At 35.5% G+C, this 18,433-nt stretch overlaps 1 protein-coding gene across 1 annotated transcript; it reads left to right on the top strand.

The window, feature by feature from the left end:
* Positions 1-23: 23 nt before the first annotated feature.
* Positions 24-17,973, top strand: Tyw3 (tRNA-yW synthesizing protein 3 homolog). The gene is made up of 6 exons (XM_076862288.2): positions 24-271; positions 2,969-3,049; positions 4,971-5,069; positions 7,264-7,335; positions 9,448-9,581; positions 17,575-17,973. Exons 1-6 carry the CDS (start codon positions 59-61, stop codon positions 17,789-17,791), a joined length of 816 nt encoding a protein of 271 aa, XP_076718403.2. The 5' UTR covers positions 24-58; the 3' UTR covers positions 17,792-17,973.
* Positions 17,974-18,433: the final 460 nt, after the last annotated feature.

Here is an 18,433-nt window from a genome sequence, read left to right as displayed (position 1 = left end):
GGCCATCTCCGGCCACCGTTCGCCTCAATATGGCTGCCTCCAGGGAGAGGAGAGATGAATGCCGAAGTGGAGAGCGGGGACTCTAAATTCCTCACGCATGGATCGCAGCGCAGAATTCAAGAGATGGAAGGCACAGTGTTTGAGTAAAGCAGATCTCAGCCGGAAGGGCAGTGTGGACGAAGATGTGATCGAGCTTGTGCAGCTCCTGAACACTCGAGAACAGTTCTTCACCACCAGCTCCTGCGCTGGCCGCATCCTCCTCCTAGACGGGGTGAGGCTTCTTTGTGCCCTTCCAGCGCCCGTCCTCTGGTACCCAACTTTAGAAGCCCTGTGCCCACTCAATGGGCAGTCCGTGTTCCTCTGGTGGGTGGTCTCGGTTTCTTTATGTGTGTATCAGACCAGAGCTTCTAAGACAGTTTTGCGTACGAATCTCCTGGAGCGCGGGGTGGAGGGGTGTCTTTTAATAAAGCAGATTCTGGTTCTGTATGTCTAGGGTAGGGCTTGATTTTGTGCATTTGTAAACAAGTCCACAAATGATGGCCTGAAAACTATGTTGAGTGGAAAGGGTTAGAGAATTTGATTTTCTCCAGGCTTGGAGAGTTTGAAGCCTGAGCCCACACTTCAACGGGTCTACCAAATCCTTGCTACTACGCAGTTGAACGTCATCAGATTTAAGGAGCTCACTGCCTCCTAGCGGCCCACTGCATTATTACAGCCCTGGTAATTTTGTAATGGGGATTGGGTGGGGGCAGTATATTGTAGGAGGGTCAAGCTCTCAGGCTTTGGAGTGATGCTACTTAGAATACAAATCAGTTTCTGGGATTATTGGCTGTGTGACCTTAGGATAGCTATTTAAACTCAGCTCCTTTCTGTTCCGTGAACTGAGGAAAATAGAGTGTCTGCTCCAAAGGAATTGTGTGAAGGAACTGGGAACTCTTTTGAAATATTTAGCATCAAGCACCCATATTGTGTGCTTTAAAATTTGGCTGTGTATTCATTTTATTAGTAATATTGAATTCAGAGCGTTGAAGATAGCATATTCATAGGCTCATTATTTAGGTCCAGCATAGGCTGATCATTTGCTGTTTTCCCAAGTTTTCAAGGCCTGTTGGTTTTTATATTGCTTCCATTGCATGCAGAGCACTGACACTCTTGCCCATACACCCTCTCTTTCCCCTCTTTCTATTACTCTATCTCACCGAGATTTTTGCAGTAGTTTCCAAACAAGTCACTGAACCAATGTTTTCCTTTCTCCCCCAAACCGTGTTTTATATGTGTCTCTGTGTGTGTGTATGTGTGTGTGTGTATTTTTTCTTTTTTTTAAGACAGGATCCCCCTAAGTTGCTTGAGCCTTCGCTAATTTGCTTTGAACTTGGCTATCCTCCTGCCTCATTCTCCCAAGCTTCTGGAATTACAGGTCTGGGGCCACCATACCTGGCTAGATAAACTTTTTTAAAGCAGAATTATTTTTATCATTTATTTATGCTGAAACTTTATTGCACACTTTTTTACATCAGAGAATACAAATCTCTACCTTTCAACTCTGTTTTCCACAATTGCCTCTTCATATTAAGTTAATTCCAGAAACCGAACTATTATTTTGTATTTACCAATTTTGCCTTTTCTCATGTTTTTCTTTCTGAAATGTTTTTCCCATCTCTACAAATCTGAGACATGATTCCTAAAACTTCCACTTTTTACCCCAAAACAGACACACACACACATACACACTACTCACTTAAGGAATGACTGCTTCTGGACTGGCTCAGGCTTTATGTGAATCTCTTCATTTTGTGTATTATATTTATTTTTACTCTGCCTTATTTTAGAAAGGTTTTGGAGCAACTTATCTAAAGGAAACAAGAAAAAATAAAAAGTGGGAAATCTGAATAAAGGAAATACAGATAACATAAACCAGAGATTGTATTAGTGCTCATATCATGCAATTAGATCCTGTAAACTTAGTGAAGATGGATCGTACATTGTCTGGGAAGATTTATAGAAGCCGGTAGGGAACAAGGTTATACACATAGTTACTAAAGTTTTACAATGAAAACAAAACAGTTATTCAGAATATATTGCCTCCTGGTTCAAGGCCAGAGAACAATCTCCTGTAGACCCATTGTAAAATAGTGACTTTGTTGGGGCTGGGGATGTGGCTCAAGCGGTAGCACACTCTCCTGGCATGCATGCGGCCCGGGTTCGAGCCTCAGCACCACATACAAAGATGTTGTGTCCAATGAAAACTAAAAAAATAAATAAGTATTAAAATTCTCTCTCTCTCTCTCTCTCTCTCTCTCTCTCTCTCTCTCTCTTTAAAAAGAAAAAATAGTGACTTTGTAGAAGTACTGTGATTTCTGTGTATGTGGTTTCCTATCTCTTCTTTGCAGTGTTTTAAGGGTAGAATATGTATATACCTTATAGGATTTTGCAATAAAAGTTTGTCCACTTATGTCATTGTTAAAATGTGTTCCTTCTTGAAACTTTGACCTTTCAGTCCTACCTCTCTTTTGGGCTGCACATGAAGTCTATTACAGAAATAATAAATTTATGCCCATAGAGACCAGGGAAATATTATAAATGTGAACAGCATAGGCATCAGTAAAGAGTGGTAGGTCTTTTGTATTATTGAGGCATCGCTATCCTGCAAAAGGAATTTTTAAAAAATGTTAATACAGTGCTAGCCAAATAAGACCACACAACTCAGATGCTGTTAATGGAAACTGATTGTAATCCTTTTCTCACAAAAATGTTTCAGAGAATATTAAGTACCTTTACCTTTCAAATCATAGGTCAAATTATTTGGGTTCATTTTTGTTTATGGCTAACTTTACCCAAAAACATATTGAATTATTTTCAGTAATTATTTACAAATTATTAACTTAAGAAAGCCCTTATTATACTACACAGTATACTTATTATTTTTGTAAATCTTTTATGATTAAATTTCTGTTTTTTGTTATTTTAGGATATAAATGGTTTGGGGGTTCAGAAACAAAACTGTTGCTGGCTACTAGTTACACACATACCTTGCATAAAAGATGATGTGGTAAGTTCTTATATATAAATTTAGAAAAACTTTAATTCACAGTTACTTTAAATACATATGAAAAGAACATAACTTTCAATTTATAATTATGTGCATAATTATAATGGCTGAAGATTAGAAAGCTTTCATTACAATGGCTTTTTTGAGTCCTAAGAGATGAAAGTATAGAAGTATAAATATGTATGCTAGCATTACTTCCTGTGGCTCAATAAAACATAATCTTTTGAACATAGTAGAAAGTTTATGGATGCTGGACAGGTTAGATCCAAATTTTGAATTTCAATTCTGCTGTTTAATAACTGTGTAACCTGGAACAAATTATAGAAGGAGAAGGGGATTAGACCTGACCCTGCATTACTGACTTCACTGATGTAAATAAATACATTTCTTACTAGGATTGCTTTTGGAAAATCTTTATATCTATGCTCAGTTAGTCCCCTAAATTGAAGTGTTTAGATGAGTTCATATAAGTTAGTATTAGTCGGGAACTTTTCATATCCAGTGAATTTAGAAATCCAATTCCATCTTATGCAGATATCACAATCTATTTATCCAGAAAGGACAGAGGTGAAGATGGAATCAGGTACTATTGGACCAGGTACTCAAATATTACCTTCAGGACACTCCCTCTGTCTCCATTTTTTGGTACTGGTTCTCTGCATGTTTGCCTATATCTTTTCTGCTGCAGATGGTCTTTGTGGCAGAAATGATAGCTGCCAGCAACCCCAGCAGAAAAAAACTTTCTTTTCCTAAAATTTGTGTGTTAGTCCTAGAAAAGTACTCTTGAGTTGTCTTGTGTTCTCCCTTTTAGTTCAATTATTTTTGCTAGTGGAATGATATGATGTCCTTGATCAAACATAAACATTAGACATCTCTGATAAGGTAGGGAGAGTAATGAATGACAGGGTCATGATTGACAGTTATACCAGAATCAAATGGTGAAAACGAGGGAGGGTGCTGCCTAGGAATGCTTGGCAGACAGAAATAATAACTGTCTTGTATAAATTCTAGCTCAGACATAGTATTACATGTTTCACTAGGTGGTCAGGCTGTGCTGCAGGATAGACTGTAACACAAGTGCAGCCAAGGTCAAAAGGCAGGTAGGTACCACATAGGAAAGAGACTAGTGCATGATTTAAGGTTGCTAAGAACAGACAACACACACAGTAGACTTAAGTAGTATAATGTTTACTTACAGCAAGAGAAGAAAGACAGTATAGGATCCAACTCCTTGCCATGTGTTATGCCCCATGGCTAACAGATCTATAACACAGCTGTCCAGGGCATTTTGGCCATATATCCCATTTTGTGTTAAAGTAAAAGGACCCTGACCCTTGCCCCATGGGATCTGAAATCCAGAAAATTTCGAACATGCCTGAGGGCCACTGATACAATATGTCACTAAGCAATTCCAAGAAAAGTTTACTTGTGCCCAATGTAGAGAGAACTGGAAAATATTGGCTGTGCTCTGTATTTTGTGTATGTGTGCAATACAATTGTGAATTTACTAGCACATTCTATATGAAGCAGAGTTATTGGGAGGTATCACATTTGCTTGGACTCTTTCCTTACAACACATATGGCCCTGTCTCAATCTAAACAAATTTAAATAGTTCTCATAGCACAGCTTTCATATATCACATTTTTTTAAAAAAGAAAAAAAAAGTCTGTTGTGGAATTCAATAAAGCAAGCTACTACTTTAATGTTTATGGGAGAATTGGAAATTGAGACTTTACAGAAAATAAGCAATTTAACCAATTTTTGCTGAAAGAATTAAAAAATCAGATGAAAAGTTATTGCAAACAAAGTATGCCGAGTTTGTCTGAAAATTTCTAGGAAAAATTAAAGTTACATGTGAGATAAAGTGTTACCTATTGATCCTATAGTTGAGTCTGATGTTATCACTTTTCATTGATGTAGATGGTAGCTCTGAAGAAAGCAAATGGTGATGCCGTTTTCAAATTTGAACCATTTGTTCTTCATGTGCAGTGTCGGCAGTTGCAGGATGCACAGATGCTGGTAAAACTTTTAAATTAATTTAGAAGTCTGGGTAGATTGAATTTTAAACATTCAGCTTCCTATAAAAATATAATGATGGTAGTTTATTTAACTGTTTATTAATTTTTTCATCTATCTGATCAGTCTATAAGAGTACATAATAATCACTTACAAAATATATATCTAAATTGTTCTTCCTGTTTTCTTCCTTAAACTTTCTATTTATAATTTTTACTTCGACATTATATCTTTTGGTTTTGCTTCCTGAGTTCTTAGACAAAACACCATGGAACTACATTAAAAATTATCCTAAAGAATATTTCATTTTTCTCATCATTTAACTGAGTATTTGGTAAACGTCTTTTCAGTTGTGCTACACAGAAGTGTTTCATCTCTATTCATTTTTATGCCTTTTATATGTTTACATATAAAATTAAATGGTGTGCTAAATTAAATGGTGCTAAATTCATTTAGCAATAATGCATTGAGTCCCAGTGTGTGGGGCACATGATTAGAGACCATTGGCTCCTCCCTCAAGGAGGAGGGGATAGCAAAAAACAAAACAAACAAACAAAAAATCCTGAAGAGGCAAATAAAGAAAGTAACAGCAAGGTGCAAAAAGTCCTCAGAAAGAAAAAACAAGCTGGTGATAGAGAATAGTTTATAAAAAGAATGGCCTTTAGCACAGGCTTCTCTGAAGAGATTTCTTTAAGCTAAGATTTAGAAGGAACAGAAAGAACTAGGCCTCTAACTGGTAAATGAATATTCCAAGCAGATTAAAGTATATAGTACAAATTTCAGGAGCAAAAAAGAGCATGATGTATTCACAGAACAGGAAGAACAGGAAGTCTAAAGGGAAGAGCATACTAAGAGAAGGTGAGAGGTAGACTGGGACCAGTCACTTAGGGCCTTGTAGAAAGGGTTTGGATTGTTTTCTGGCTTGATGAGATTTGTTCTGAAACCTCAGATCTGTTCCAACAAATTAGCAGTTGGTCACATTGATCAAAATGGGAAATGGTGGTGGCTTGGCCTAAAATGACAGAACTGAAAAAGGGGAAAAAGATACATTCCAAATATACTTTAGTGAATCAACTATTGAGGTTGCCTGGGACGGTAGGTTAGATTGGGAATCAAAAATTTAAGTCACATATTCAACTTGAAATGTCTTTGAGATACTGGTTTTAGATGCAGATACTTGTCTGTTAGGCTGCTATAATAAAATATTAGACTGGGTGACTTAGAACAAAGAAAATTTATTTCTGAATGCTGAAAGTAAAAAAATCAAGGTGCCTGCAGGATTGGTTTCTCTTGAGGCCTTTCTCCTTGGCTAGTAGATGGCCACCTTCCCCCTATTACCTCTCATAGCCTTTTCTTTGTGAGTATATACCACTGGCATCTCTCTCCTGGTATGGACACTAGTCCTATTAAATTAGGATACCAGTCCTATTAAATTTGTACCTGAATTAACAACTTAAAGGCCCTATCTCCAAATCTCGTCACAATGGGAACTTGGGCTTCAGCATATGAATTTTAAACTCTGTGAACACAGTCTATAATAACACTTACATGAAAATTTCAAATTGGCTTTTGGGTAGAATTCTGGAACTCAGAGGAGCAACAGTGTCTTCAGACACTGTCAAACTTACCCCAGGGGACAAAATCATTCCTGATTAAACTCCTGAGCTGGAGTAAAGAAGAGGCCCACATTTAGTCCCAAGGGCCCCATACAGAGACATTTAGAGACTGATAAAGTAACTTAGTCAACCCACAAGATCAAAGTTTTTGTGCTTTATATGCTTTACTCATATTATTTTAACAAAGTTTTTTTAGAAATGAAACGGAGATAATCTGTTTTTACTTAGAGAAAACATTTAACTCATTTAAAAGAATTTTTTATTTACTTTTAAATGACATGGTTATAGGAAGGATTGATATGTGTGTGTGTGTATGTATGTGATTTTCTGCTTTATGTAAACAATTACTAGCCAAATGTCTCTATTTTACTGAATTCTAGTTTTATTCTTTCAATGACATTTTCAAAATTGATATTCTGGTATATCTAATAGGAATGCTCTTAGTACTTGTAAGCGTAGTCCATGTAGCCAAATAACCTTAATAAGTTTTGGGGTCATTTATGATTCTGTCACTTATGCAACTGAATAGATGATTCTATTAGATAGAGTGTCAGAATTTAACAAGTTTTATTTTTTTACAGCATTCAGTGGCAATTGATTCTGGTTTCAGAAACTCTGGCATTACGGTGGGAAAGAGAGGAAAAATTATGTTGGTAAGATGCATTTTGGCACAAAGCAGTTTTTTAGTACAAATTTTATTGCCATTTTATTCAGCAACATATTCTGTTCTAAATGGCAAATTTCAGAGTTTAGATTTACATTTGAGGTCTTATGTTATAATTCTCTTTGCTTACTTTAAACTTGATTTCTGTTCTCATCCTGAGCAGTCAAGATCTGCTTTAATGAATACCATGGTATAATGACAAGAACCACAGAGGAGTCTAAAGTCCTCTCTATTGATACCACAGGGCCCCAGTTATGCCACATGAACTCATGCAAACTCACTTACTCCCTCAGCATTTGAATTTTCTCAGTTTTATCAGAGCTTCATTGAACTACTGAACTAGGGCCAAATCCAGTCCACAGGGAGCCAGATTCCACTATGTTTATGGATTAATTATTGGCCAAAGTTGCTTTTGTGCCACAGCAACAGAATTGAGTAATTGTGACAGATACTGAATGGCCCACAAAGTCAAAAATATTTACTCCCTGTCATTTCACAGAACATATTTGCTGGCCCCTGGCTAGATAATCTTTAAAGCCCTTACTCCCACATTTTCTATCTTTTCATGGTCAAGCCAACCCCTAGTTATTTTGCCCAATTTTGATCTACTGAGGTATTCACTGTTTGGCATGGGATGTCTTGTTTGTTTTTGAATTGTTTAAGATTATCCTCTATTCTAGCTCCCTAGAGTTTTTACAATCTATTTTTAACAAATAGCCTATTTCCCAAATAGGGTAGGCCCATGAAAGAAAACACCTGCAAAGCCTGAATAAATAGAAAATCAAAGCCCTTGGTACTGGTTTGTGTCCTCACCTGACTCCACACAGCCATTTTCCCACTTTCTCTCCTTTGTCCTCTGTATCTAATTAGTTAGGAGTCCTGTCACTTCTCCCTCTCATTTCTCTACCCCAGGCCCTCTGCCTTGGCTTCAGCCCTCATTATTCCTCACCTCAGTCTTTTTACACTTGTCTTTTGACTGGCTTTCCTATTCCAGGTTTTGTCCTAGAGTCCCTGCAACCAACACTGTCAAAATCCCCCTTCTAAAAAAATCAGGGTCTCCAGATATTTTTCTCTGATATTCAGGTCATCTTATGTCTGTATTTTTGCTCATCTTCCTCCAGCACACTTAGACTCCAGCCATATGGAGCTATTAGATGTTTCCCAAAGGCTTTAGGCTCTCCCTGGCTCAGTGCTTACAGAAAAGTTCTTCCTCTGACTGGAATACCCCCTTCCCCTTTTCTATGTCTGGTGCAATTGCACTTACCCTTTTCCATAAAGCTGGGTCCTCAGCCTTAATTAGTGGTTCCTCTTCTACCTTTTTGTTAGCATTGTGTGTGTGAGCACATATGTGTGCATGCATGTTTCTTTATCAGACCGCTTAAGTTGCCTGGCAATTCTTTGTTCACTTACTATTTTCTATTCTAAGGTGTGAGTCCTTAAAAGACTCAAATCCTCTGGCCTCTTCTCACCTTATGGGAGGCCTGGAATAGTACAGATGTTCAGTAAAGATTCATTAAATGAATTTTTACTCCTTGTAATAGTTTTTGTTGCTGTTTTTCTTAACATCTCTTCAGTGTTAGGATCTACTTAGAATATGTGAACTGTTTCATCAGCAGGGTTACTAAGATTGGCAACACTAAGGCATTAGGAAAGCAACTTTGTGTGGTAGGGGAGCCATGGGTTACTCTTAACCATTCTTGGCTCACGAATCTCTTAAGAGGTTCTTTGCATCCAGTCCCTTTAGATTTTCCCTTGAGGCTTCTGTTGAAGTTTTATTTATTTATTTTCTTTAAATTGTGTACTAAAGCTTTCTAAGCCATAGTGAGACTGAAACTGTTCAAAGTTATTGGATTCTTTGATAGTTTCTGCTTCTCTGAAAGATAATATGTAGAAAGCTTTCTTTAGAAATGACTGTATATGATTGGAAAATCTATTTAATCTTCTTTGGTTCAACTGTATTCAGCTAATTTATACCAAAGACTTACATGCTGAAATGGAACTAAGCTATGTTCAAACTCAGGCCTGACTGGGACTTTTCTTTAGTTATCTTCATTGTATAGAGATTATAAAGTCTTCATATCTCAATTGTTTTTCCTCCTAGGCTGTCCGGAGTACACATGGTTTAGAAGTTCCATTAAGCCATAAGGGAAAATTGATGGTGACAGAAGAATATATTGAATTCCTGTTAAATATAGCAAACCAGAAAATGGAGGAAAACAAGAAAAGAATTGAAAGGTATACTAATTAGATATTTTTATGGTATTATTAATATGCCTAGGTCATCCTTGAAAATATTAATCACACCATCATTATATCTCAAGTTTTTATAATCTCAACTGCTTGTCTATGTCTAGGCTTATCATAAATAATTAAAAGACGATCAAGGTAATAGATGAGAATAGGTCAGAATAGATTAGGAACCAAATGGAACATAAAGGCAGCTGGACATGTGACCACCAGAAACAGGCATTAAGGAGAGAACTGTAATCATTTAGGAAAGAGCCTACCAGCAACAGGAACCATAACTGATAGTTAAGGCAGCCGGGAAAGATGCGCTCACTTGCTTTGCTTGTGACCCACCAGAGATTACCTGGAATCTCTCTCTGAGGAGTATAGCCCGGATTTTTTGTTTGACAAGTTTTTTACACCTCTAGTCAGTTTAATTTCCTACTCTTGTCATAGATTCAGTCTAGAATTGCCATAATTATACAGCCAGGAAGGAGTACAGCTGTCTATTCACATCTTACATACTTTTATTCTTTAACTTCACTTTCTGACAAGTGAAATTCTTATGTTAACTTTCTTCCTCAACATTTTCTAGTATGTCTCTTTGCCAGTGATTCTCCACATCATAATTAGAATCATTTCTGTGAAGTCCAGAGGAATCCTATTGCTTAACTTGCCTGATTAAAGTTCTTTAATATCTAGAACTTTTCTGAAATAGCTGAGACTAGAAGTGACAATGGTAGCATTATAACCCAGTGAAAGAGGTTTTTTTTTTTTTTTTTTTTTTTAATCTGTAATTTGAGAGAAGTATGTACCTTAAAGAACAATTGTTAGAATTCATTTGATCACATATGCACATGGCTGGCCTCCCTGTCATGTGATGGGCTCTCTAAGAATAGGACAACCCTTATTCTTCATTAGCTCATGGAGAGTAACCACATCAGTACCACCATCTCTCAATTGGGGATCCTTATTTGAACCATGGAATTCATAAATTAATCAAGAGTTTGTTTTCTCAATTCTCCCAGGGATGATATGTATCAAGTACTAATTTAGACACACTGAGAGAAGTTGATTCATTACATACAGTGATGTCTTAGAGCATTAGGACTTAATTTTCTAACTGAACCCTGGCAGAGAAAATCTGACCATAAAAACCTGGCCACAAAGAGCAAATATTCTAACTCAAGTGATGATTTCAGCTAATCTACAGAAGAATAGTTCCCCACTCCACTAGAATACAGGTTTGAGATATATGTAGGTACTTATTGGTACCATTCCAAAAGTTTACTACATTTGTTAGATAGTAATCTGGTGAGACTGTTTGTTAAAATGTAGGAGGTAGCAAATCAGTTTTCTCTGTTTCCTTACTTGAATTTCAACAAGATGATAAATATAGCTCAAGATCAACTAACTATACACCTGGTGAAGTTAATTGAGCCACGTTCACCAACTATAAAATCAAATTATGCTTTAAATCCATTGACTCAAAAATGTTTTGAGATTATAGTATGCATGCTGCTATCAAGAGAGCCATGCTCATCATATAAAATCAGGGAAAAATTAAAGAAGGGTAAAAGTGTCTTAAGATACTGATTAGAAGATTACATGTGAATTCAAAAAGTGTGAACAAATTAGGGAGCTCCCTTGGGAACAGCTGTACATTCAACCAAATGCAGAGGAAGAGTTACTCTTCTGATGTTGAAAAGAGAAGAAATAATAAATACTGGAGGTGATGAGTTAAGCAATCAATGGGGAATACTAAAAATGTTTTGTCATAGGACCAGTTTTGCAACTCAGATATCTCTAAGAGAATTGTAAAAACTCAAAAATATACTAATGTATAAAATGTGTAACACTTCAGCAGCAAGAGATATTCTGGAAACAGAGATCAAAGTTAATAGAAAATATTTTTTTCTACTATAATACTTAATAGAAAAAGATCTTATTTGTTTAAAAAAAAAAAAAAAAAAGTCCCAAGCCCCTTGTCAGTGGGAAGAGATTTATCCAGCAGGAACAGCTGACTTCCTGTGGTTTCTGGAGCTGGGCAAGACAGGCCTGCAAGTTGCAGCAAACTGCTGATTTGGAGACTGGGAGAGACAGGGACTAACACCAGACACAGTATGATAATTTCATACATAATGATTTCCAGGTGAGACATAGGAAGCCTGAAGATCTTTTTACTAACTACAAGAGGAAGGCTTTCTTTGTGTCTGTTAATAAGAGGTCAGGGCATGGATCAGATGAAACCACCATTTGGCTATAAGTAGAATGAAATTAACCATGCTCTCCTTTTCATCAACTATATAATAAGAAAATGTTAACTAAAACATAGAATAAAAGAGCTAAATATATTGGCATATAATATTGTTAAGAATAAAGAAATCTAAAAGAGTAATTGAATCTACTTCCAGTGGTTGGTTTTTTTTTTAACTCTTTTAACTGTGGTAAGATATGTATAACATGAAATTTACCATTTTATCCAGTGGCATTAAGTACATTCACATTGTATGCAACCGTTGTCACTATCCATTTTTAGAACCTTTTCATCATCCTAAATAGAAACTTTGTACCACTTAAACAATAACTCCCAATTCTGCAAACTCCCAGCCCCTGGTAAATACTAATCTGTTTTCTGGCCCTGAATTTGACTATCATAGGTACTTCATATAATTGAGATCATAGAATATTTGTCCTTTTTTTTTTTAATGTCTGGCTTGTTTCACTTAGCTAATGTCTTCATGATGTAATGTCTTCATGTCTTAATGCTGTAGCACATATCAGAATTTTACTTCTGTTTAAGGTGATAATACTTCATTGTATTAATAGACTGCATATTGTTAATCCATTTATCAGTCGTGAACATTTGGACTGTTTCTACCTTTAGCTATTGTGAATAATGCTATGGTACTCTGAACATCAGTGTCCAGATATCTGTATAAGTCCCTGCTTTCAATTCTTTTGGGTATATACCCAGAATGCAATTCCCAGTCATGGTAATTTGACATGTTTTTAAGATCCCCAATACTGTTTATGATAGCAGCTGTGCCATTTTACATTACCACCATTAATGAGAAATTGAAACCATATCTTGGCTGATATTTTTTATTTTCTGATATTTAAATAATAGTAATCATAGTAGGGTGTATGTGAAGTGGTATCTCACATAGTCTTTCTTTGCATTTCCCTAGTAATTATTGATGCTTAGCATCATTTCATGTGTTTATTGACCATCTGTCTATCTTTGGAGAAATATCTATTGAAGTCCTTTGCCTTTTTTAATCCAGTTGTTTGGTTTTTTGTTGTTGTGTCATTGGAGTTCTTTATCTGTTCTGGATATTATTAGTCTGTTATCAGATATATGATTTGCACATATTTTACTCACTTTTTTGAGTTGCCTTTTCACTTTTTTTTTCCAACTACTGTTTCAGTTTTTCACTTTCTTGATAGTATTCTTTAGTGTATAAAAGTTATACATTTTTATGAAATCCAGTGTATGTATTTTTTCTTTTGTTGCCTATGATTTTAGTCTCATACTCAAGAAATCATTTCCAGATTCAGTGTCATAAAGCTTTCCCCCTATTTTTCCCAGAGTTTTATAGTTTTAGTTCTTGCATTTGGGTTATTTTGGGTTAACCAATGGTTGATTTTTAATATTGATAAGTAAATGACTGAGTAATGGGCTGATGAAATTGGGCCATCCTTTCTTTTTAAACCACAATTGCTCTCCAATTCTTCCATGTGAACTTTTTGGGTATCCCAGCCTAGCTCTGTTCTCAGTCTCTTCCAGGTAGATTGTACTTGGTTCTTGACAGCAAGTATACAAGGTATTTCCAGAGTAGACTTTATCCCATCATAAAGGTGATAGATTGGGTGAGGATGAATAAGTATTAGTTTTTTCCAACAAGTATTACACACAGAACTGTAAAATTTGAAGAACTGCTAGGCACTGAAATTCAGAGAAGAATCCAAAATGGATCCTGCTTGGACATCCTATATAAATAGCATAATTATGAGTTCATGAATGCACACAAAAAACTATAATTCAACCTGGAAAGTGGCAAGTACCCCTATAAAGGCATAGAATACTCTAGGATTTCAAAAGAGAAACAGTTAAATTCATTTGTGCAGAAAAGCGTAATCAAAGAAAACTTTATGGGAGAAATCAGTGAGGTAGGCCTTAAAGTTTAGGATTTTTATATGAGGAGCCGTAGAGAAGGGGGAATTGCATGATAGGTAGAAAACCAGAGTACAGGTAAAGAAAAAGGGGTGGCAATACCTAAGCCATGAATGGGTATCCATGAATGACTCGACTTACCTAAAGGATAAGAGGAGGAAGAATTTCTGTTACATCACTTTGCTGCTTTCCTTTCTGCTTTTGGTACTTCTTAGCTTCCTTGTGGATTTCTCTCTCTCTTTTTTTTAATACCATTTAGTTAAACATTGTTCTCCAGGATTCTGCCCTGGACTGTGGCTTCTAATGTGTAATATCCCATATACAGTTGGAGCAGTGTGCTTCCAGTGTGCTCCCACTTCATCTCATCTTTCTCATGGCATATTGAATGTGGCCTTACAGCTCTGAGCTCCTGATGATCCAAGGGCTCCTTGAGATGTAACCACAGACCACATGTATCTCTCACCTGTGTTTTCAGTACCTGCCACAGGCCTACCATAGACCTATGTTGTTTTTAAGTAAAATGCTTTTGCTTAAATAATGGTGAAAATACAAATACATACTACAACAGAACTGTTTTTTGTTTTCGTGTTTTTGAATGATTTCCTCAAGAATGTGTTTCTAATTCAGAAGCCAAATTTCTAGCTGTTTATTGCAGTTGGTTCTCTAATGACCTTAAAAAACAAGAATTGATTTTTTTTTTTTTTTTTAGGGCTGAACTGAAGAGTTCTACTCATGTAAAGACTTAAGTACAAAGTACAAAGTTATCTATGGAATGAGAATCTTGACTAGAGAGGAATTAAAAACTCAAGTAATTTTATTTTCTTTTAGGGAGGAAATAGAACAGTTGCCTGAGCATACTGTTTTTGTTGCCTGTGAGAGCTGAGATTACACTTTGAGAATTAGGCCATGAAAGGGTCATAGTATGTGAAAAGAACATAGAATTGGAAAACAGGTTTCTAATTTATTATGTAAGATAGTTTTTCAAAGGAGCTTTTAAAGTTGTGTCTAAAAAAGAAAACTAACATTTGAAGTTTTTATTTTAAACTTTTAGCAAGAGAAGACTTTGTCCCATTTTTATCAGTTATTTTTTGGTAATCTAAGAAAAGTAGCTTTGAATTGTTAGAATTTTGTAATGAATGATTAAGGCATCTGTATCTTTTTTATTACCTTGTGTATATGACTAAAGAGACATTTTATACAAGCTTCCAATTCCTGATCATAAAAGAGCCATTTAAACCAGGCATGGTGGTGCATGCCTGTAATCCCAGTGGCTTGAGAGGCTGAGACAGGAGGATCTCAAGTTCAAAGCCAGCCTCAGCAATGGCAAGGTGCTAAGCAACTCAATGAGACCTTGTCTCTAAATAAAATACAAAATAGGGCTGGGATGTTGGCTCAGTGGGCAAGTGCCCCCTGAGTTCAATCCCTCGTACCAAAAAATAGATAAGCCATTTAACTTTATTTTGTATTTTCTAGGAATAAAGTATAATCTAGAAAAAAAGCTTTGGTTTCCAAAGCCTGAAGTTCAGGATGGATGGAGAGCAGGAGAGGAGCAGTCTTGGATAGATAGAATCTTATGGTCAGACAAGGGGTGATCACACCATGTTGAAGCATGCTCAGATTATATTAGAAAAAGTGAGTCATTCTGTTAGGTCATACAGTCGGTGTGGAAGATGAGAAGAAAATCAGTTATCAAAGTCACCTAAGATGATGACCAACCCTGGAGAGGAAGGTCAAGCCAAGAATGGAGGTTTTCATGAATGTAAGAAACTGAACAAAGTAGTAGGTGACATGAGCAGATAAAGAAATTTAGTCTGGCAAAGTGTTGATGAGCCTCCTGAATTTCATAACTTTTAACCATGTAATTACATAGGTATCTATCCTAAGTAATGGCTGACCTTATCTCTCAATTCTGAGGTAGGCAGGATTTGGAAAGATAAGCAGTCTGCACTTGGGAGGAGGAGGGGAAATGGTGATTGGAGGAGTTTTAGTTGCATATAAATAGTGCATTAAATAAAAATTTGTTTCTGTGGGACAAGGCCCAAAAATGTTACTTGTCAATATTTCTGTCTTTCTCCTTTAACTACACCTCCTTCTTTGAGATTGATTTGGTCATTGAAGAAATATTTATTGAGTGCCTATCATATACCATACATAGTACTGGATATCAGAGTATACAAGTGGTGAGTGCATGTGTTCCTAAAACAGGGACAGGCTATATAGTAATCTTGTCATTTATTAAGTTGTGTGGAGCATTTGGGAATTTTTGGATAGATGGCATGGAAATTTCCAACTTCCAGATCATTCTAATTGGGAACCTAGGATAATACACATCTACCTTTTTTATTCAGTAGTTATTTATTCATTGTTTTCTAGCACTTTGTTATTTGAGTGTGCCAACCCTGTACTGCATGCTAAGAATATAACAGAAAACAAGATAGACATTTCATAACATCTATATTATTTAAAAATAGTCATTATTAAAAACTCTGTGCCAGGCACTGTGCTAGATACTTATCTGTATCATCTGTGATCTTCTGACAATGCTGCTAGGCACATGATATTATCTAGTTTTATAAATGAGGAAATCAAGACTCAGTGAAATAAATTAGAATTAACCTACTTCAGCCTTCCCAGTGGAATGCTGGTGTCAAACACATGCAGCATTTCATGCCACCTGCTGCCTTATGTGGAAGGTTGGTCACATACATTCACAGTATGCTACTATGTCAGGCAGATCATAAATGTTGCATGTTAACATGGGTGTAGAGAACAAAAGGAGCCAAATTTTCAGGGAGCTCACAGATTATTATCTCAAAAATGTAACACTAAAACTCCAGTGGAAAAATAAAAGAACAATTTTTATAAAAAAGTTCAAATAACTAATAAACAAATTTAATAATGTCATTAATAAACAGAGATGAAAATTAAAATAATGAGATACCATATTAATCTATCATTAAAGTAAGGCATGTTCTTTGATGGTAATATTTAATCTGTGAGTGAAATGGTCTGTCTGAAGTACTTCCATTAGAAGCATATGTTTTTGACCATCCATCTGGAAAACAGACAGTATTTTTCAAGTGCTTTAAAATGTTCATACCCTTTAACCATGTGATTACTTAGGTATCTATTCTAAGTAATGGATAGAAACTTGGATCAAATCATTTTCCAAAAGGTTTTTATATTGTTGTTTGTGTTAGGAAAAATTTGAAAATAAAGGCCTATCTGGATAATATGATGTTATACTATTATTAAAAATTATTTTGTAGTTAATTTGATGAAATGGAAAATGTTCTCAATAAATGTTAAGTTTGAAAAAGCAATGTAAAACTTTATGTGTAATATAATTGTGTAAAAATACAACAGTTTTATGTCTTTAAATACATGGATATAGACTACATTAATAAATTGGAAAGAAAAAATATTAATAGTGGTATATCAATGTAAAGGTGTTCAAACTCTAAAGTGAACTTCTTACATGTATGATTTTTTTAAATAAAATAATAATATTCAGGGTTCCCACCTCCCTTTGCTTGATTCCTACATTCAGAATAAAATGGAAATTGAGGTTGAATAGAGGGTGTTGAGAGATGGATGATTCCATCCCATCCCAATTTTTAGAATTGTTCTTAAAGAACTGAAAGCATTTTTCCCCTAATTAAACAGTGATAAAAGCAGGAAGCATATTTTTTCTTTGATTTATTTTATATTTATAAAGCTAATCTAGGACATTGTCAAATTTGTGTAATTTATAAAATCTATGTATGTTTTCATCATTCACTTTCAGAATATACAGATATAATAATAGTATTTAATTCTTTACAGGTTTTACAACTGTCTACAACTTGCTTTGGAGAGAGAAACAATTAACTCACATACCAAGATCAAAGAGAAAAATAACCCATTCTGTACTCCTAAGAAAAAGAGAAACCCAGAAAAACTATGTGGCAAATGTATCCCTGAAGAAAATGATAAAGAACCTGAAAATGATGATGACAATGACCCAGGAATCAATGTTGCTATCTTCCCCAAAGATTACTGATTTGTTTCTGAAGTGTATTAGTAAAATAATGTTCCTAATAAGTTCTATAAAGTTGCTCTTTATAAGAGTATTTTAGCTGGTTGATATCAGCCATTCAGAAAAGCAAGATTTAATTTCTCTATGTTTTAGAGAAAACCATTTTACAAGCTTCTGTGACTTTTTCTTGTATGTTTGCTCATGAATTACTGCATTTTTCAGTCATAATCATTGCAAAAATAAAATTATGATTTTTAATGCTGCTTTCTTTGTTTCAATGACTACTTCTACAAAGTAGGAAAACTAAGTATAGTCTCCTTTTGAGACAACCTCACGATCATGGACATTTGAGTAAAAATCATGGTAACCTTTTTAAAAATTTTAACTTTAAAATCTGTAGCTTTGGGAGGAGGGTTAGAGTTTGTTTCTGTTGCCATGGAATCCATTGGCAAGGTTTTTTCCTCTCTCTTAACCATGTCAATAGAACAACTGATGCCCCTTTCCCTCTTTCTCCATTATTTCTCACAAACCAGAGCTTGCCCCTGGCACAGTCTCTGAAACACATAGGTATAGTTTTTCATGAAGATTGATCAGAAATGCTAAGATAGACTGACAGAACAAAGGTACTATGGAAAATTTTAAGGATCAGAGATCTCAAGTATGAAT

Source organism: Callospermophilus lateralis, chromosome 7 (assembly GCF_048772815.1).
Source record: "Callospermophilus lateralis isolate mCalLat2 chromosome 7, mCalLat2.hap1, whole genome shotgun sequence".
In the NCBI taxonomy this organism is placed as follows: Eukaryota; Metazoa; Chordata; class Mammalia; order Rodentia; family Sciuridae; genus Callospermophilus; species Callospermophilus lateralis.
This window is presented reverse-complemented; position numbering and strand designations above follow the sequence as displayed.